At 41.3% G+C, this 21,711-nt stretch overlaps 1 protein-coding gene across 4 annotated transcripts in view; it reads left to right on the top strand.

Moving 5' to 3' along the window:
- Window positions 1-21,452, top strand: part of CDC42 (cell division cycle 42) — a 50,301-nt gene extending 28,849 nt beyond the window's left edge. For 2 of the 4 annotated variants that reach the window (XM_073316920.1, XM_073316922.1), the window contains exons 3-6: window positions 6,580-6,652; window positions 10,385-10,494; window positions 10,607-10,804; window positions 19,458-21,452. In XM_073316920.1, the coding sequence (XP_073173021.1) occupies window positions 6,580-6,652; window positions 10,385-10,494; window positions 10,607-10,804; window positions 19,458-19,547 (471 nt within the window). In that variant the 3' untranslated portion in view covers window positions 19,548-21,452. Of the gene's footprint in view, window positions 1-6,579; window positions 6,653-10,384; window positions 10,495-10,606; window positions 10,805-11,864; window positions 12,524-17,927; window positions 18,334-19,457 lie in introns of those variants that run through there. The other 2 variants (XM_073316921.1, XM_073316923.1) reach the window with 2 other exon arrangements.
- The last annotated feature ends 259 nt before the right edge of the window (window positions 21,453-21,711 follow it).

Here is a 21,711-nt window from a genome sequence, read left to right on the forward strand (position 1 = left end):
AATATACTTTCTTATCCCCACTGGTATTTGTTACCTCAGCGGTAGAATCTGGGATGATTGTAGTTATGATGGACAGTAAGTCTCTTCTCACCCTTCGTTCCCCCCCCCCCCCCACCCCCCAATACACCAATAAGAGTAGAGAGTGACTGGCTAGACATGACTCATTAAGTCTTATTATTCTAGCACAAAAAAAATGGAGATCCCCTTTTGTTGGTTGTGCTCAGGGAGAAGGAAGTATAAAGCAATCTGACAAGACAGAGTAGAGCAGGGATAGTCAATTTTTTGTCAAGGTCCAAATTTCTTGGTGAGGGTCTAGTGAAGGTCCAGACTCCAGAGAATAGCAATAAGTATAAGTAAAAAAAAGATTTTAAAGTCCATTCTAAAGCATCTAGTGGTCCAGATTTGGCCAGCATTCTGTCTATTGACTACTCTTAGAGTAGAGTGAAAGAGATGGGGGATTGCCACTTTTTGCATACACTTGGGTTTTTAGGCACTGGTGTTTGCTGTGAACTCACACTTTCAGCTTACCCCCTGTTAGCTACACTGGTGCAAGTAATGGTTTGCACTTCTGGACCACACGAGCCATTCAAGTAGCTGCAATAGTGAAAACCCCAGTATAGACAAGGCCTTCATCTGAAACTACTGCATTGTCACTACACCAGTGTGGTGGATCCCCTTTCTCTTTCACTCTATTCCATCTCCTCAGCTTCCATCATTTCCCTCTTCCTAGAGCACGGTCAGCAATGGAAGAAAGGGGAATAATGCAAAGAAGTCCAAGATATTCACCACATCTGAGAGTACCCTTGCAAAAAAGGAGCTATGGAGACAGTTCCTCGAGGGGTATCTGTGGGAGAGGGAGTAATGGGGTAGGATTCTACCTCAGGTGCTTGCTGATACCAAAGATGGTAGAAGGCCTACCTGAATCTGAGATGAAACAGATTCATCAAGTCCCTCAAGTTCAGGATGCTGAGGTTGAACAGTCATCCCTACCCTTTCCTAAGCTGGCTGTGCAGATCTTCATCTAAACAAAATACTAGCCTCTACATCAGGGGTGGGCAAACTTTTTAGCCTGTGGGCCATATCTGGGTATGGAAATTGTATGGTGGGCCATAAATGTTCACAAAATTAATAATTCATGTTCAGACAGGGAAAACACAAGTTTGTTTCAAAATCAACACTATTAAAAAAAATGTTGAACAATGCGCTGTTATACAATTACATTACTGGGCTGTTGATTTTACTACATAATTTTGCTCCTGTCTGAACACAAATTATATGTTACCCTGGCTTTGGATTTGTTGGGCGTCAGCTTCCAGTTATTGGAACTCATTGAGATTCACCAGCCGCCTGCTGTCAGAAGTCTCCTCCCACATAGGTCTCAACAGCCCACAATCAAATAGCCTCTGGGTGCTAGGAAAGTCACCTAAGCCAACAAGTAGCAGGCACCTGGGCTTGCATGTTCCAGGCTCCGATGGTGCATGAGGTGTGTTTGGGTTGTGTAGCCAGAGTAACATGCGTGTTCTCATGCCCATAACGCAGGAGTGTCGGGCAGCTGGAGTGGGGGAAACCCCTGACCACTCCCCAGCTGGAGCACTGGGCGGGTAGAGCGGGAGTGCTGGCGTGGACCTTGAGGGACAGATTAAAAGGTCGGACAGGCCGGATGTGGCTCGTGGGTCATAGTTTGTCCACCCCTGCTCTACATAGCCATCTGACAGTTGCACTGGAAATATCTGACTGTTGGGGAGAAAGTTACTGTTGGTACAGAGGGCAATCCTTTGATCTATCCATGGCACCAGAGATGTTCAGTGCTTAGCTGTGGTAATTACTTGTCTTACTCTACTTTGGCTCATTCAAGCATGATTCAGCCAGGCACATGCATGCATACTTCTAGGTTGACATCCTCTGTTGCAGACTCTTGGTCTGCAAATAAACAAATAGTATGCTTGTTTTATACTGGAGGATATCCTATGAGGAGGAGCAGTTCTGGATCCAACTCTGGCAGAAGCAAGATCTGAAAAGCCATGTCTGTCTTAAAGAAACCCTGTCAGGGAACAGTGTTTTTCCTCAGATTGGTGTCTTTGTTCACATGACTATAAATAGTCACCTACACATGAGGCCTCTATCACACTGGGTGTCCTAAATCACACCCTAAAAATGGACACTTTAGACACTCTCTCCACCAATTCTTCATATCCTAAAACTGCTCAGATGGTGGGTGCCCAGGGACAATGTAATGAAAGTTTCCTTCAGCCCACTAGCTTCCTTAGCAGTTATCACCACAGATACTTCCAAACTGGGCTAGGAGCCCATTTACACAAACAAGAAGTCCATGGTCACATAAATGCGCCGGAATGCAGAGGTATTTGTTTGGGTCCTTGTCATAAAAATAAAGGGAAGGGTAACCACCTATCTGTATACAGTGCTATAAAATCCCTCCTGGCCAGAGGCAAAACCCTTTCACCCGTAAAGGGTTAAGAAGCTAAGATAACCTCGCTGGCACCTAAATTACCAATGAGGAGACAAGATACTTTCAAATCTGGAGGGGGGGGGGAATGAAGGATCTATGTGATGCTTTTGCTGGGAACAGATCAGGAATGCAGACTTATAACTCCTGTTAAGTTAGTAAGTAAGCTAGCTAGAAATGCGTTAGATTTCCTTTTGTTTAATGGATGGTAAAATGAGCTGTGCCGGGTGGAATGTATATTCCTGTTTTTGTGTCTTTTTGTAACTTAAGGTTTTGCCTAGAGGGATTCTCTATGTTTTGAATCTGATTACCCTGTAGGGTTTTTACCATCCTGATTTTACAGAGGTGATTCTTTTACCTTTTCTTTAATTAAAATTCTTTTAAGAACCTGATTGTTCTTAAGATCCAAGGGTTTGGGTCTGTGTTCACCTGTACAAATTGGTGAGGATTTTTATCAAGCCTTCCCCAGGAAAGGGGGTGTAGGGCTTGGGGGGGATATTTTGGGGGAAGACGTCTCCAAGTGGGCTCTTTCCCTGTTCTTTGTTTAACACGCTTGGTGGTGGCAGCATACAGTTCAAGGACAAGGCAAAGTTTGTACCTTGGGGAAGGTTTTAACCTAAGGGGGTAAGAATAAGCTTAGGGGGTCTTTCATGCAGGTCCCCACATCTGTACCCTAGAGTTCAGAGTGCGGAAGGAACCTTGACAGCCCTAAAGTCACTTCTGCCATCTCTTCAAGGTCCAATTGTTCAGATGCTGACAGAAGCACAAGGGCAGTGAACGTTCAGAACAAGCACGAGAGAAGTCTTTCCCAAATACTCTGCAAAGAAGCCCTGATTTTTTCCCACTGGTATCTTGACCATCACATGCACCTAGTGGTTGGATTGCACTTGACAGAAAAGATTCAAAGCAAGCATGAGTGGTGTGTGAAATAATCAGAGATTGTTTCGGGTAGGGATTGTCAAGCAGAGCCCTTTGCTTCCATAGCAAATTCAAAGTTATACTTTCTTCTGTTCAGGGAAAATATTGCCGGTGAATACCTTCCTCTGGTACTTCCTCCTCTAACGCCCCTACTAACTCATCTCACTCCTGTGGTTGTTCAAAAGTTATGTTGACACAGAACAAGTGTCTCCATGGCTTCAGGATGGCTAAGGCACCACTGACAGACCAACCTTGTAGAGCAGTCACGGGAACTGTGCTGGTAATTGTTAATGCCTTTATTTGTATTGTGCTAATGCCTAGAGCAGGGGTGGGGAACCTGTGGCCCGCGGGCCGGATCTGGCCCCTTGTTCATTTTCATCTGGCCTGCGGGCCACACATGTTCAACTCACCTAGCGGGGTGACATGGAGGCTCAGGGCAGCCGGCACTCGCAGTTCCAGCCCCGCAGGTGGGCACTGATGCTCCAGCCCGTGGGGTTGGGGGCACTGAGACTTTTGGCCTCTTCTCTGTGGGGCTGGAACTGTGAGCGCCAGCTTGCCCCACCACCGGGGGGGGGGGGGAGCCCTGAGTCTCGGTGTCCCCCTATAGGGCTGGAGCCATGAGCGCCAGCTCGCCCCACTGTGGGTGGCGGGGGGGAAGCTCCAAGCCTCTACTTCCACCTCCCTCCTATCCCCCCCCCCTCCCGCCGGGTAAGTAAGTTGAACATGTGTGACCCACCATCTTTATTTTATTTTTTATTATTTTATTTATTTTTGTTGGGTCAATGGCCCCGATACAAAAACGATTCCCCACTCTTGGACTAGAGGCAAGGACTCCATTGCTAAGCACTGTACAAACAAAGACAATCCATGCCCCAACGAGCTTACATTTAATCAACTTCTTCTGTTTTAGGATCTCCTATACTCCAGAGGTATGATCAAATTCTCCATCCCAATTTGGAGTTTCCAGACTTGATAGCATGTATCATAGGAAGCCGGCTTCCACAGAGCTAGCTTACTCTTTTCAATTTCAAGCAGTCTTGCAACAATCTAGGAATTCCACCTAAAATAAAGTTACACTAACACATGAAAGAAATTTTCAACATGGACAAGTCACTAATTCAGCTGCAGTACCCCTATCATCCTTCAAAATCAATCTGGCTGCCATATCAGGTTCTCATGCTCCAGCACATGGAGTTAGCATTCTTTCATCCCATCACTTTGATGCCTGAAACGTCTCAAACGCTTTCCTATTGCAGAAGAACCTGTCATCCCTCTTTTTGGAACTTTTAAACTCAGTGCTAACAAAACTGATGGAACCACTAGGAAAATGCTCTTTCCTGCCTGTCATCCAAGGCAGCATTCTTAATAGCCATCACTTCTGTGAGAAGGTTTGGTGAACTTCAAGCCCTGATAATTGACCTACCCTATAATTCTGGTGTGAAAGGACAAAGTGTTAAACCATACCCAAAGTTTATTCTTGAAGTGGTTACAGATTTCTCTTCTACTGAGATATCCAGTAGAAAGTGTTACCCACTGGGCCTTATGACAACGTGCATAATATTCACCATGATGACCAGCAACGTGAGTACAGGGAATATTCATCTGTCCACGTCTGGTTGATCTACTTATCAGGTATTTCAACTATAGAGCATACAAACAATTATGAAGTTCACTGTGAGGATACTCAGTGGCATGCTGCTTAATTGTTGACCACCCAATGCCTACACATACCATAATTCACCTGGGAATAGTACTTGACCCCAAAGAAGGAATCTGCCAACACTTCAGATTACAGAAACTCCATTTCACCATAGATAAAAATCAGACTATAGAAGAAAGCCAAAACTGGGGCCACTTCCCCTTTGTGGGAATGAAGGTGCTGCTTATAATTTCCTGGGCCTTTTCGAAAATGTGGTGGCTATAATAGTGTCTTTTGTTCACACAGTAGCCCAAGAAACATTCCTTCATCGGGAACCTGGTTCAAATATCTTCAAATCAGATACCTTTCTTTCAATGGTAGATTTCCCAACCTTTTGAAAGGATGTAATAACAGATATCACGGCAGGAGTGCAATTGGGCAGATAGTTGCTGACAAAGGAAGTGGGGCATTCACATGCAGTTCAGACCTTTAGCAGGATGTCTCCTATGATAGGCACCATCTTGGGGGGATGGGAATATCGCTAGGAATCTCTTAACATAGGGCTGGTGGTCAAGAAAAGAAAGTTCAAACTATACATCTTCTGCAGCTGAGGAGACTGGTTGTGGTTGCAGCAATGCTAGTCAGTGTTGGGGGATCAACAAGGATGAAATTAGATAAACATGAGAACAAAGGTTCACAGGGCAATAATAGTTTTCCAGAGGCCAGAAATGATTAAGTCCCTTGTCATGTGGCACAAACCCTTAATAGACATAGCTTAGTTTATGCTTTCCCCAAATTTTAGAATTTCACTGTCACAAAGCTCATAGTTGAAAATATGCAACTACGTTGTAGACTTGGGGGAGATGGGTATTTTTGGCAGCTGAATAGGGTAATTAAATATTTTGGTCCCCAGAAAGGTAGGGAAGGATGGGCGTGTGTAGGGGCAGGGTGGGTGGGTACTGGAGCTTCTGGTATTAAGAAAGGTGTATATTTCCCTGCCATTTTGGGCAGCAGTGACTCTTTGGAAGTGGAGTGCTTTGAATGCCCCACTTCCTTTGTCAGCTACTAGCTGCCCAGTTGCACTCGTGCCCTGATATCTGTTACTACATCCAGCAGTAATGGAGGAACTCATGAACTTAATTCTGCTAAAATGATCGCAAGTGAAATGGTTAATATTGATATTTTAAATTGTGTTCCAGAGTTCTCACTCCATTGAGATACTGTTTCAGGTTTGCATGCTCAAGTAGATTTCCCTTTAAAAATTTATACTCCAATCATGTTGGAAGGATTTCTTTGATCTATATGGGCTTAACTTTTTTAAATGAAAGGTTAGATTGACATACTGTTTTATGACAACTTAATTATTCGTTTCTCTGGGACCATTACGTAAAGCATAGTTTGAAAAATCATGTTGATATGCTGTTTTAAAATTAAATATTTCTGGAGCAGCAAACTGAGAGAATCTGAAAGGGGAGTAGGAGAACCCATATTGGACAAAATGGCTTGTTTTTATTCAAAACTTGTTTCTTGCTTCTCCCCCCCATTTTCCCCCCTCCAGGTTTTTGATAACTATGCTGTAACAGTGATGATTGGTGGGGAGCCATATACCCTAGGATTGTTTGATACTGCAGGTGAGAATGTTAACTTTTCTGTATTTATACTAACTCGTAACATTTGGTACATTTTAGGTATTAGTTATGCACAATCAGTTCCTTGAAGAAAAAAACTATACTAGTATGCAACAGTCTATCTTGCCAGCCATCATGGCAGACTTATCAGTTAATAACAATTTTCCAATTTTTTAAAGGTGACTTGATAGGGGTGTGTGTGTGTATATGTGTGTGTATACACACACTTTTTTTTTAAATTGAGCTTTTTCCTTCTTTATCTTATGCAAACTAAAGAGCCTGATGGGCTTTTATACTCTCTCTTTCTGCCTTTTTTAAATCTTAAAACACCCCAGAGATGTCAATTCATTCTTCTCTGGTTTTTCTGGAGGATCTCTGGTGGGGCTTGCATAAACTAGGATAAATGGTGTATATTTAAAGTTTTTAATTTAATATATTTTTAAAGTCCTATCTACATTAGAGTTCTAAAATGTTCACTGTCACCTTTAAAAAACAAAACTCATCTTGGTCTAGGTAAACTCTGAGATGACTGGAAGATATTTGAACAAAAACCTTTATTAGACAGCTGGGAGTGTTGAATCTTGAACTGTAGGTTCTTTTCAAAATGCTAGCCATTGAAGTTAAATAAGAGTTGTTAAAAGTTCTTAAAAATCCTTACTAAAATTCCTTCCTATTTGTTGCATAACTTTCATTCTCAAGTCCATGTGGTACAGTAATTTTACTAATTTTTTCAGTAGCCTGTCTTCTGGCCTAGATAAAACCTGAATTTGTAAAGTCAAAAATTTGCTGCTGTTTAGGCATCAACCTGTCATGCAGGCTTTATCTGTCATGAAGCAAAATAGGCAGGATAACATGCCCAATGTTTGAATTATTATTCATTAAAGGTGACCTTCAAATAAATAAATTTGGATGTCGGTCAGTTTTGGCTGTTTTTTTGATGGAGGATAAAGGCTAGAAAGCTTTTATATTTTAAAATGTTTTGTTTTTTGTTTTAGCCTCAGTTTCTAGTGTAAAGTCTACACTGAAATGCTCTAGAGTGACTGGACAATCAGTGCTATTATATACAAGAGTGACTAAAAATTCCATCCCCTTCTTGTTCAACTTTCAAACTGTTTAAAACTTTTGTTAGCCCCTATTCCAATGCCTAAAGAATTCTTGATCTGGAAAAAGGGATCAACATTGAAGTGGCAAAATTTGCAGATGATACAAAATTACTCAAGATAAGTCCAAATCAGACAGTGAAGAGTTACAAAGTGATCTCACTAAACTGGGTGACTGGTTAACAAAATGGAAAGTGAAATACATGTGGAGGCCAAAAGTGTTAACTGGGTTCAAAAAAGAATAGGTCCATCAATGGCTATTAGCCAAGATGGTTAAGGATGCAAACCCATGCTCTGAGTGTCCCAAGCCTCTGATTGTCAGAAGCTGGGAGTGGACAGCAGGGGATGGATCACTCAATGGCCTGTTTTGTTCTGAAGCGCCTGGCATTGGACACTGTTGGAAGACAGGATACTGAGCTAGATGGGTCATTAGTCTGACCCAGTAGCGGCATTTTTATGTCACTATGAGGTGAATGAGTGTGAAGATACTTGATGCTATCCAAGACCGTGCTTGTCCCAAAGAGATTGCTCATTGTCTGTCTTTTAGATAGACTAAATAGGAACAAAACACTCAGAACCAGGGGAAAGCTGCCATGTAACAAAGCCAAACTGACTCTTTCCAGTTCTGTTCTTCGTGAACCTACAGTTTCAGCACAGTATGTAGTAGATTTGTTGATTGATCCTTAACTATGTAGCACAAACAGCATAGATGGGAGCAATGAGAAGTAGTTCCAAAAATACACAATGATTCAGATTCAAATAGTGGGGACATTAATGACCTTTTCAGTTAAGTTTCTGTATTACTAGAAACACTGAAAGGAAATGAGGACTTCTCTTATTTAGATCAGTTTATAGGAAAAGTTTGTTGATGCCATTAGTGCTATAAATATTTTACAATTGTAGAGCAAGTCTTTGACTGGATGTTAATGAGAGAGACTGGAGCTGTTTACCAGCTCAACTCTAAGCTAGGTCAATTGTACAGAAAATAGTTAACATCAAACAGCAGTCGTTATTTGTCCATGTTACAAAACCCAGTATAACTGATGTCCTTGTTAAATATCAGTAATTCAATATTGAATGGGCCTTGGAGACCACTTTTTTTTTGCCACTAGAGGAAGTTCCGTGTTAGAACTGATTTGCTGAGGATGCATTCGTTGCTGCTTGTCTGTGCTGCAGCTATCTAGAGATAAACAGGTGACTTTGCTCTCTCAATCTGTGAATCCAGTACCTTTCCACACTTGACTGTTTCTTAAAATCCTTCTTTAAATCTGCACAACGCTTTCAAAAGACTAGCCTAGGAGCTTAAATTTGTAACTTTGCTAGACACTAAAAGTAATAATTTTAATAAAGACTCTGGATTTATGGTTTATTACAACAATCTGTAACCCATTAAACCTCTCTTTTTGTCCTATGACTAAAGGGGTGTTAACGGGCCATCTCACCTTAAATGTTTCCTTAGTTTAGCGTAGGTAGTCGCAAGGTTGAACAGATGGAATATATTCTATTTAGCTGTGATACTCTTAGCACCTTTCCCAGTCCTGAGGAAGAGCTCTCTGTAGCTTGGAAACCTGTCTCTCACCAACAGAAGTTGGTCCAATAAAAAAATCTTCTCTCACCCACCTTGTCTTTCTAAAAAGAAAAGGCAGAGATGTTGATCACTTAATCTTAAGTACCAAACTATTGAGTTAGGCAAAATCTAACTGTGCCCTGCAAAGAGGGAGGAACCATCTCATAGCCTTGAAGAAGTGAACCTTGTGGCATCCCTTTAGATCACATCATCATCCAGGCCCTTCTTGGGCCTTCTTAAGGCATTTAAGGTGGTGCTATCATATGATTTTGATCCTTCATAATCCTAACTACTCCCCTTTAAATCTGTAGTTTCTGTAACAACACTATTATCAAATAGTCTCCATCTCTGCTTCACTTTTATCTTTAATTGATAAGGCCTTTATTCTGTGATCTGCATCTGATATTAAAACATTTTCTCACCACTCTGACTTCATTTTTTGTATCATTTCTGTAACTTCATTTTTTGCTTAGGCTTTTTACATGGGAACAATGTGCGTTAGTGGCACAAGACTTTTTAATGAACAAAGATGACTCCCAGCATAGCATGCTGTTATCAAATTTAAGCAACTTTGTATGTGGACTCTGCTGTAGCTAGAATTTGCAGAACTGTACAACCAAGAGTAAAGAATTCTAGAGTTTGAAATACTTATGATTTGAAACTTAGTTATATATGGGGATTCTCTGATTCTTTTTTGTAAATGTTGTGCTTGCATCACTCCAAGGGCATAGTTAAGGTAGTTTTGATGGGGTATTTCCTTTTGAGTGTGGTGGTGATGTGCTGTGTTGAACTGGATGTGAAGACCATGCTTTCTATAAATTGTTGATTTTGCTTGCCTTGTAACATATTTGACATAACTAGATTTCTGCCCCATTATGAGGGAGTGGCCAGTGGTATTCTCTTATGGTTAAGGTTAAGCAAAATGTCTTTTTATTGGAATACAAATTGGATATGCAACTCTTCACCAATACATCCTATAAACATTTGTAATTTGACTAAAAGAATCCTTCTCTAGGAGAGACTTCTGAAGGCTCCCCTTTTAATGCTGCTGTTTTTCTTTTTTTCTAGGACAGGAAGATTATGACAGATTGCGACCCCTCAGCTATCCACAGACAGATGTGTTTCTGGTTTGTTTTTCAGTGGTCTCTCCTTCTTCATTTGAAAATGTGAAAGAAAAGGTTTGTCATATCTTTCTACCCAAAACTGGAGCTGTAGCAATGCTTTAGGCAGTGTCATTTGAAATTGCCTCAGGAACTTGAATAGTAACAATACGTTCTTTGTCCCCTTTAGTGGGTACCTGAAATTACTCACCATTGTCCAAAAACCCCTTTCCTGCTTGTTGGGACCCAAATTGATCTCAGAGATGACCCCTCAACAATTGAGAAACTTGCTAAGAACAAGCAGAAGCCCATAACTCCAGAGACTGCTGAAAAACTGGCCCGGGACCTGAAGGCTGTCAAATATGTGGAGTGTTCTGCACTTACACAGGTGAGAATCGTCCACTAAACATCTCTCACAGTTGTGTTCACTACTCATTTTTTCCCCTCCTTCACAGCTGTGGAGTACAGCTAAATAGGGCATGTTAAAAGGTGAGAGTGCTCTTTCTGCTGATATGGATGCAAAATGGCTGAGCAGAAAGGAAGTTTCTGAGGAATGAGGGATTAGAAGTGACACAAAGAAAATCCTAGCATGGAGAGTAAGCAGTCCAACTAGAGGGAGATGGAGATTTTGTGGTTAGAAGAGGGATCTCATGCCGGGGTTTGTTCTGTGTTGGAGGAACTGCAGTGTAGTGTTAATTATTTAAAGAGCACATTTAAATAGGAAGCTGTGATCTGGATTGTTTGTGGGTTAGGACACAAGATTAAGTTTATCACTGGGGAAAGCAGAGACTTTTTGCCAAGGTCAGTTTTCTTCCCTTTAAAGAAGGTTAAATTAACACACGCCCCCCCCCCCGCCCCCCCCGCTGCGGCTCTCCCTCCCCCTCCCCACCACGCTAATAACCTTGTAGCAGTCTTGAAAGTCTTTCCCTTCCTGTGCAGCCTATGGTGAGCTGTTTGCCTGCCTCCCACCAGAAGTCTAATGTGTCACCAACTAACAATGAAATGGCAACTCTAAGACATTACCCCCATCCACAGAAATGGAGATAAACAGTGGCAGCAGTTTTTTTATTTAAAAAAAAAAACAAAAAAACTCTAAAGCCAGTGGTGATTTAAGGCCAATGAAATTGGAAATCCTGTGGAGGTCCTAGAGAGTAGGTCAGCTTCTTTAATTACATAGACCCTAGTAATTTAAAATCTTGGCACGCTTGCTCTTAATCACATAATTATGTTAAAATATTACTAATCTGACTTGAATCCACAGAAAGCTGAAAATTGAGTTGGCGTCTTATGTCCCTGCCTTACATGCGTGGGGAAAGATATGAGATACAAAATGTCATGCTTTTCTCCGTTCCATGTATTGTCTTGGCCCAGTATCTGGAGTATGAAGCCTTACCTCAGTTTCCTGTATTCTGTGAATCTTGCCTTAACCCCAAATTTGTTGTTCACAGATTTCAAGGCCAGAAGAGAACAATTATGATCATCTGATCTGACCTCCTGTATAATGCAAGTCATAAACACCCCCAAAATAATTCCTAGAGCAGATCTTTGAGGAAAACAACCAACCTTTATTTAAAAATTCAGTGATGGAGAATCCACCTTGACCATCTGTAAATTGTTCCAATGTTTTTAATTACCCCCATTGGAAAAAATTATGCTGTAATTGTCTAGCTTCAACTTCCAGCCTTTGGATCATGTTATACCTTTTTCTGCTAGATTGAAGAGCCCATTATTAAACATTTGTTCCCTGTTTAGGTGCTTACAGACTGTAAGCAAGGCACCCCTTAACCTTCTCTTTGTTTAAGCTAAGTAGATAGACTCGGAGCTCAGTCACTGTCAGGTATGTTTTCTAATCCTTTAATCATTTTCGTGGCACTTGTCTGAACTCTCTCCAATTTATCAACATCCTCATTGAATTGTAGGTACCAAAACTGGGCACTGTATTCCAGCAGTGGCTTCTCCAGTGTCAAATACAGAGGTAAAATAATCTCTGTGCTCCTCCTCAAGATTCCCCTTTTATGCATCCCAGGGTCACTTTGGCTCTTGGCCACAGTGTCACATTGGCAGTTCCATGTTCAGCTGATCATTCACCACACACCCCCAGAGTCACTGTTTCCCAAAAAGATTTAAATCAAGGTTTTCTGCTTGCTGATTTTTAAATTGATTTAAATCTGTGATTTAAATCATTCCACCCTGTTTACAACTGTATGCATGCTGCTAACCAGGTTCTGGTGCATTCTTGCTGAACAGTGTGTCCAGGGATTATTTTCTTACCCATGGCAGTGAAATTAGAGGCAACTGCCCCAGTAATCCATGGCATGGACTTCAGTTCTTTTACTTACCTTTTGCACGCTTTGAGAAAATGCAAGATAAGATCATTGTTTTAAATTACATGCAGCACTGACAGTTGGATAAGAACTCATTCAGTATCAGAAATTCAACATCCATCAGTTGTTACTTCCAGATATTGAAATAGAAACTACATGCTCAAAATTTTGCAGGAGGAGAAATTTCCGTATTTCCTGGGGCTCTGTTTCTTGCTTTCCATATATTCTAGAAATGGTAGTTCAATTTGTAAGAAACTCTCACGTTTTGTCTCAGACCATCTGGAAGCTTTTTTCCTCAGGGGCTCCATCCTCTTCCAAAATTCTACTAATGCACATCTTGATGATGTCTGAAGATGAAAGCAAGCAGGTCTTTACTTAGGAGTCCCAAATGCATGCACATTGGATCCATTGGTAATTTTACTGCTATCCAATATGAGGTTTAAAATTCGTGACCAGTATAAAGCAGTGTTGGCTAATGAATAAAACACTGGCCTGGAAGAGCTGAGTTCTGTTCCTGGCTCTGTTAGTGGCCTGCTGGGTGATGGTGGGCAAGTCATTTTTTCCCCCATCATTAAAATAAGGATAATGTGATTGACCTCTTGTAAAGATCCATGGATGAGAAGTGCTATATAAGAGCGAGATGGTGGTATTGTGTTGTGACATTCCCATCAATGGGTAAAGATGCCTTTCATGCCTCACCTCTTGTGTCCATAGATTGCTGCTGTTCTACTGTCTACTCCTTTAATATTAAATAGAGTAGTTACTGGTTTTTCCCAGGGCTTTGGGAAAAGGGGATGGATAAATAGCTCTTAAATGTAACTAATCCCTTGAGTACTAATACCTTGTTCACCAAAATTACTGTTGGTGGTTAGCTGGAGTAAACAAACTGTTTACTTGTGGTCTTTTGTATGACCCAAATATACTTTTGTTGTGCATCTCTAAACTTGCCCAGTAATTCTTAATGGAAAAAATTGTAGGTCCACCAATTTTTTCTTCTCTTCTCTATCTTTTTAATTCCCTGTTCTTTTTAATTTGCTCAGCCCCATCTCTTCCCTATTCTTTTTAATTTGCTACTGTATCTTTATTTTTTTGTTCTATTTTTTTCTTTAACTAAATCAGCCCCAGCCACTGAACAAAAATTTACATACCCGGAAGCCTACAGAGGGAAGCTAAAGTTCCTAGTTAGCTTCCACCTGCTGATCTATTGTATGTGAGCTAAATGTAAAAGGAACCTGACTTTCCCTGGGTAGGATTAGTCTTTCCTTCCTTCTAAGGAAACTCATCAAATCTAGCATCAGGGAAATGGACTAGAATTGTATAGTCCTTGTTGGTTTCCCTTTTCAATGGATTCTATATGTAAAGTGCTTCTCCACTGCTGGCAGTGTCATGGCTAGTGACAGACAGCTGATTGGGAAACCTGGTGGAGTTGCTTCCATGTGGCAGACAGAGACAATGCTTGATGGATGGGATTTAGTCTTTTGAGGGGAAAAATAAATTTCAAGCTCCAGTGTTTCCATCAAAGTAATAGTGAATCATAGGCAGATAAGTTCTGGGACTTTGATGTGAAGATAAATGTGCACCTATCTGGTACACACCTTGTGTTGGCTGGATGAGTCTGTTGTACAGCACTGGAGATTCAGTGACAGTTTCACATAGGAGGCCCAGGGTTAATTTATGGGTGTCTCTCCTGATTTGAGAGGAAGGGTAATCTTGTGGTTAAGACTGTTCCTAGCTCTGCTAATAGACTTCCTTTGGTAAATCAGCAGCTCAATCCATCTGTAAAAAGTGTGTAATACTTCCCTACGTCATAAGAGGGTTGTGAGCTGCTTGGATACTAGTTACATGTTGCTGAAAAAACCTATCATTTTTTCTTTAAAATGTGCCTTAAAAAGTAGGTGTTCGTGACTATGAAGAGGCTACTTAACCTGCTTTTGGTCTGTTGTCTCCTCAGTATATCACTTTTACAGCCTAATCTTTAAATTGTTCTAGATTCATTGAGCACTGAAAGGCTCTATTTACCCTAGACCATGGAGAGGTTTGAAAAGTTTTTTTTTTGTTTTTGTTTTTTTAAACTGGTTGTCTTCCTCTTTCCCTGCTAAGTCCGACTTCAGCATTCAGCATGTTAACTGACCATTCTGACACATCCATATTCAGTCTCAGTCATGTTTTGAAGAAGGATTTCAAGCAAGGCTCTTAATGGACTACCTTTTTTCTCCATGTCAAAGACCCCCTTGATTTGAAATCTGTTTTCAAAGTAGTTGCGTATCTGCCCTGGTGACGTTAGTCACTTTCCTTTTAATTTTTTTTCTCTCTCCTCTGGTTGGTGCTTTTGAAAGATCCACAGAAACAAAAGGAGAAACTCGTCCTTTCTATAAGAAATGAAAACGATTTTACACAAAATTTGACACATGTATGAAGCATAGAGGAGAAACACTCTTTTTTTCCAGTTATCTTTCAGTTGTAACAATCTTAGGTGTTACCTGTAACAATAATAGGCTTAAACATTTTCAGCTAGAGGTGATTTTTTCCCCCAAAAGGCGACTGTCTTCTTTAATGGATTCTAAGGTCTTTCTCTGCTAAATTGAAGAGCCCATTATTACATATTTGTTCCTCAGGTAGGTACTTACAGACAATCAAGTCACCCTTAACCTTCTCTTTGTTAAGCTAACTAGATTGACCTCCTTGAGTCTATCATAGTAAAGCATATTTTCTAACCCTTTATTCATTTTTGTGACTCTTCTCTGCACCTTCTTTATCAACATCTTTCTTGGACTGTGGGCACCAGAACTGGACAAAATATTCTACCAGTAGTCGCACCATTGCCAAATAAAATAAAACAGATAAAGTAACCTCTCTACTCCTACTCAAGATACCCCTGTTCATGCATCCCAGGGTTGTATTAGCTCTCTTGGACACAGTCACACTGGGAGCTCATGGTGGATAATCAGCCCAACAAGACCCCCACATTTTTTTCAGAGTCACTGCTGCTCAAGATAGTCTTCTGTCCTGTGAGTATGGCCTATAGTCTTTGTTTCTAGATTGGGGCGGGCAAACTTTTTGGCCTCAGGGCCACATCGGGTTTCCAAAATTGTATGGAGGGCTGGTTAGGGGAGGCTGTGTCTCCCCAAACAGCCAGGTGTGGCCCTGCCCCCGCCTCCTATCAAACCCGCCCTCACCCCCTGATGGCTCCCCTGGGACTCCTGCCCCATCCAACCCCCCTGTTCCCTGCCCTCTGACTGCCCCAACCCCCTGACCACCTCCCCCAACTCCCCTGCCCCTCTATCCAACCCCCTCTGCCCCCTTACCGCGCTGCCTGGAGCACCGGTGACTGGCGGCACTGCGGCCGCGCTGCCCAGAGCACCGGGTCAGGCAGAGGCTCTACGACTGCGCTGCCTGGCTGCCCAGAGCGTTGTGCCTGTGGCGTGGTGCTCTGAGGCTGTGGGGGAGGGGGAACAGCAGGGGAGAGGCCGGGGACTAGCCTCCCAGGCCAGGAGCTCAGGGGCCTAGCAGGGAGGGTCCCATGGGCCGGATGTGGCCCGTAGTTTGCCCACCTCTGTTCTAGATGCATACACTTGTAATTTGCTTGTGCCCATTTTATGAAGTGATCCATATCACTCTGAGTCAGTGACCAGTCCTCTTCGTTATTTACTGCTTCACCAGTTTGTGTCCTCTGCAAGCTCTAAAGCACAACTAGATATATTCCCATATACACACATCTAAAAACCTACACTAAAGCTTTTCCTAAAACCCAGTATTCAAAGCTGAGTGCTTTTCCCAGTCAAATCAGTGGGGGAGAAATGCTTTTCAGCTTGGGTGACTGAACTTCCTCCCTGTGCACAGATGGTAGTCTCTGAGGAATGAGTTTTACCTTTTTGTTTTCCTTTGTTTCTTACCCTGTAAACCTCTTTCTCTGAATTTCTGCAGGTCACACTCATGACAGTAAAGTTAACAAGTCCAGTTAGTATAAACTGAGCAAGGTTTCTCTTCTGGTGCCCACGTGTAACTTCTTAGAATTGTATGGCAGTGAGAATATATTGTAGAATTCTTGTTTCTGTAGAGCTAATGAGCGGTTCTCAAACGGTGGTTCAGTACCCCATTTTAATGGGGCCAGCATTAGATTTGCTGGGGCCCAGGGCTGAAGCCCAAGGAGGCCCCCTCCTCCCAGGGTGGTGGGGCTCTCCCCTTGCCCCTCCCTCCCCATGGTCATGTAGTAATTTCATTGTCAGAAGGGGGTCGCGGTGTAATGAAGTTTGAGAACTGCTGAGCTCAAATGCATGCTTTGTGCTCATGTGTAACCCTTGCAGACTTCTTTAAAGCTTTTGACTGCTTGCTTGATGTTGGATTCCATAGTGTCAAAGAAGCATTCCAATTCTAACGTCATTTTTCTGTCTCCCTGTAATTTGAGTGGTTATAATACTTGCTTTAGTAACAACATAGTTGACTAACTGGAATATACCATTTTTATAGTTGGCTGTCTAAATGTCAAAATAATAGCACTGATAAGGCATTGCCTTATGTTAAATGACTGAGCCCTTACATTGGAAGAGTGGTTTACCAGGCACAAGTCCTGCTTCCATCCCAGCATGAACATGCCCAGCAGTCTGTGTTGGAACTCTTCAGTTATTCAGGGGCTGAATTCACATAGCAATCCAGTAATTTCAAGGTACCACTTAAAACTAACTGCTTCTGCAGTAAGTGGGGAAATCAGCACAAGTTTGAAACTCCACATACCTAAAATGCTAACGTACCTAATATGGATAGGAAAGATATGTACCTGACCTTCCATCACAGCCACATGGGACAAGCTACTTTTGTTTGTATGTAAAACTCATTGGGAATGTTCAGTCTAATAGTTCAGATAGGTGGCAGCAATGATTCTGTTAAGTCTTTGAAACCTGTTAAGACACCAGTATTCTCACTAACCTCTGCTATGTTTGTCCTTTTGTCCTTATGGGTGTACGTGTTTCATCCAATTGTTGGCTTTCTGTACACTTCTGTCTTGATTGATCTCCTGATCATCTAAATGGTGAATTATTTTCTCCAGGATCTACTTTGTTACAACAAAGTAAATCTGCTTGCTGCTTCTGTGAATTCAGCCCAACTTATCCTGAATGCTCTTTATCTGCTTGTTTTTCTCTAATCCTCTAACCTGGCTGCTGTTTTTTTCTCCTCCCCTCTGTCTTGTAGAGAGGTCTGAAGAATGTGTTTGATGAGGCTATCCTAGCTGCCCTCGAGCCTCCGGAAACTCAGCCCAAAAGGAAGTGCTGTATATTCTAAACTGTTTTCTCCTTCCCCTCTTGCTGCTGCTTCTTCTGTCCCACTACTGTAGAAACTTGATTAAAAATGAATAAAACCATCCTGACTGAAAGCTTCCGTGTCTCTGCTTAACATCTTAGAGCAACCTCTGTATTAGCTTTTGGACTGAAAACAACATATACAGTTCCTTAGTAAAACATTTGTGACTGTGGAACATGAACTGGACTCCTTTAACTCTTTGCTGCGTGGGTTGCCAGATGTTGATAACTTTACAATTTAGGTTACTGGGGAAAAGGCCTGGGTGTGTCATTTAAAAACTGAACAAAAAAAAAAACCCTCATCAAGAAGGAATAAAGACATGTTTAATCTTCCTGAGCTCCAACTGGAAAAAAATGCATACTTCATTTTCTACCTGAGTCTATTGTTAACTGTATTTGCATGATAAACATACATGAAAGTGACCTGCAAGTAATGGTGTAATGTGAAGGGTTTTCTGGTTCTCCTTTGTGCAGTGAGACTTTCTGTTGCTATTGCTTTGGCTGTCTGTGCTGTAGTGGAGTATTTGTCAGTCCTCGGGGGAAGGAAATATCAATGTATCTGCTACTGCTTTACAAAGATGTTAAATTCTTGCTTTCACTAACACCAGTAGTCCTCTTCATTTTAATAATTGATTCTTAAAGCTTGTTAATGTAACATGTAAAGTTTGCCTTTTAATTTCATGCTTCTGATTTTTGTCTTAAGGGGAAAAACTTCAATTGTAGTTACCTTAAATTTTGGAATTAAAAATTGCAGTTTGTATAAATGACTGATGAAGCTTTTTTTCTGTTTGCATTCACTGGCTTCAATTTAACATTTATACAATGTTATAGTACCCATTTTGTAATTCTCTCATTTGAATTCTGTTATGGATACCATGCACAGCTTCTGAAATCTACCTGGCTGCTGCTAAACATTTGGTGTGGGGAACAGAAGCTTGATTAAAATATACCAGACTGCAATCCATCTTTGCATGCTTGCCTCCTGTATAACACAGGTGTCACTGCAACGTGTTCTGGAATCATTACTATTCTGTGTTCCAGATCCAGCTGTTTCATCTGAATGCAGTACTTTCTGCTTTGTCATTAGTGTGAAATTTGTTACCAGCAAACTAATCGTAAAACCCCCATTGATTGAGGCAATTACTTCTGTATTTGTTTTGCTGCTTATGAAATACACTGGTCTGCAGAAAATGGTTTCAAATGACTGCTGTACTATTCTGAATATCAAATACTCTTCTAAAGAACTCAGTACAGCAACACAATTTGGACAAAGCCAAGTTAAGCAAAATGACTTTCTGGAAATTGTAGATCTCAATATTTTATTCACCATTATTGGGGTTTAATTCTGCCTTGGTTTTATTTTTGTTTTTTTATAACAACCCAGAAAATGAGACCGCCCCTTTCTCTCTTTGCCCCTTTTCAGAAAGGCCTAAAGAATGTATTTGACGAGGCGATATTGGCTGCCCTGGAGCCTCCGGAGCCGAAGAAGAGTCGCAGGTGTGTGCTGCTATGAGCGTCCCTCCACAGCCCCTCTGCAAAGCTGATGTTTGATGTCATACTAAAAGCAATGTTTAAATCAAACTAAAGATACAAATTTTAAAATTTGTTTTTGCAATAATGACAAATGCCCTGCACTCCCACACTCTCCCTGTGTGAGTTGAGAATGTTAGTGTTCATTCCCAGTGCCCTTCCCAATTCAGTTAAAGACTAGTTAATTTTGAGTAATTATGTATCAGAAAATACTGATCATTACTAGTTTTTTATTTTGTTTACTGTTTCTAATTTTTGTTTAAAATCCAGGCATGCTTGTGTTGACTTTCTCTGTAACAGACTAATTCTAGGCTGTGTTACTGAAATCTTGTCCCAAGCTGGCAAGACTCTGATTCGTTGACCTTCTGGGGCTATATTCTGTAATCAGCAGGCAGCCTGGGTATGAGCATGTTTCTGACTCAGTTTTGAGGACTGAAATTAAGATGTCCCAAGCTGGTGCTCCTTCTCTAAAAGTTGCCTTGTTACCTCTCCTTGTCACTTTCCTCTGAGCAGGTCAGAAATTCCTACCCTGTCCTTTTAAGTTATAAAACCTTTGAAATGGGAGGTGAATTGTTCCTTTCTCTGTGGATGCACCATCAACTTGTATTTAAGAAAATTAGTTTATTGGTGGTGGAGGTGAGGAATGGGTCATTTTTCCCCTCAAACTTGACATTACAGGCTTTCATCAAATGTGAAGAAATAATGGCACCTTTTTAAGCACACCCAACTTATAGTTGGTTTTTAACAAGAAAAAAACAAACCCAGAAAACCACATACTTCTCTCAATCACTGAATTGCTTGGTACGGGCAGGCTTACAAATTGCCAGTATGGTGTTGCTAGGACGCTTCGAAAGAGCCTGGGATGTATTAAGGTGAGTTGGGGAAGTGGTGCTAGTGGGTGCATATCCTACAGAACAGTTCAGCCTCCTTTTAGGAGGGGTGGAAAAATAGACCTGCTTCAGTAGGAAAGAACTGCAGGGGAGGGTTGTCTAGTGTTTGGTGTGGCACCATAGGGACCAGTTAAGGGAATCCCCTTTATCTGCATTGTGCATGTAAGTAACCCTAAAGCCTGTAAGATGGGTTCCAGTCTAATAAGGATCATGTATGAGATCTTTAGACTCCAGTGTTAATAGGGATTTTACCAAAACTATATTTTGGCTTGCAGATTCAAATTTTTTTAATACATGGGGAATCCTATGTCTTCCCAAATTCCTAATTCTTGTAGACTCATTAATGTTGAACCAATGCTTTTTCATGTCTAAGTTCTTTGTATATGCATTCTTTTCAGATGTATTAAACATGAAATATCTTCACAAGCCCGCCTAAGGGTAATTTTTCCCCCAGACTCTCATTATGGTTCTTTAAGGACTTGCAAACACAGCCAACTTTTCCCCTTTGAGCCCTGCTCTCCAGTTGTGAGTAGCTTTCATTCCATTCTTTACACCTAGTTCCAAATATTTATCCCTTCCCATTGCTCTCCTCCCCCATTAATGGTCTCATTTCTGTCAAGCTTGCTGTAATGCTCACAAAGTAATCCTTCCACATCAGAAAATTACTGCTGTAGCATCAGGGTCTGTAAAGAGATGTATACTGTTCGCTTACAACTTAGGGCTGTTGAGATTTTACCATTTAATATTTCACGTGTTCCAAAATCTTTCATAAATGAAAAGATGACATCTTCAGATTACTTTTTCTGGAGTGAGATGCAATGCTATTACTGAAACTCCATGTTGCTTTCTGCTTGTGCATAGATCTCAGGAAACCAAATATTATGATGTTCCCCACTCCAAACATACGTTTTGGTTTTGTTAGCAATTTGTGGAGATCACTGAAGTCTTGCAGTGTGGAAGCATTATTTTGTATTAATGATTAAAACACTTTCCAAAGAGCTTTGTCGAAGATTACTTTTGTTTTAAGAAGTTGAATAGAATTGTACAACAACCTAAGTAGTCAAACTTAAAACCCGTGTGGCTTCCAACTTTTGAGCTTTGCTGTCGGTGTTTCCACTCAGCACTGTTTTTGCAGAGTTCAACTTCTGATTGCGTAGGAAGGCTGTACTTCAAGGTGAGTTTGTCAGTGCTGTTGAAATACTGGCCTTGACGTCCTATAAAGGTTAGGGTCTGCAGGCTTCTGACTCCGCTTATGGC

Source organism: Lepidochelys kempii, chromosome 18 (assembly GCF_965140265.1).
Source record: "Lepidochelys kempii isolate rLepKem1 chromosome 18, rLepKem1.hap2, whole genome shotgun sequence".
Lineage (NCBI taxonomy): Eukaryota > Metazoa > Chordata > Testudines > Cheloniidae > Lepidochelys > Lepidochelys kempii.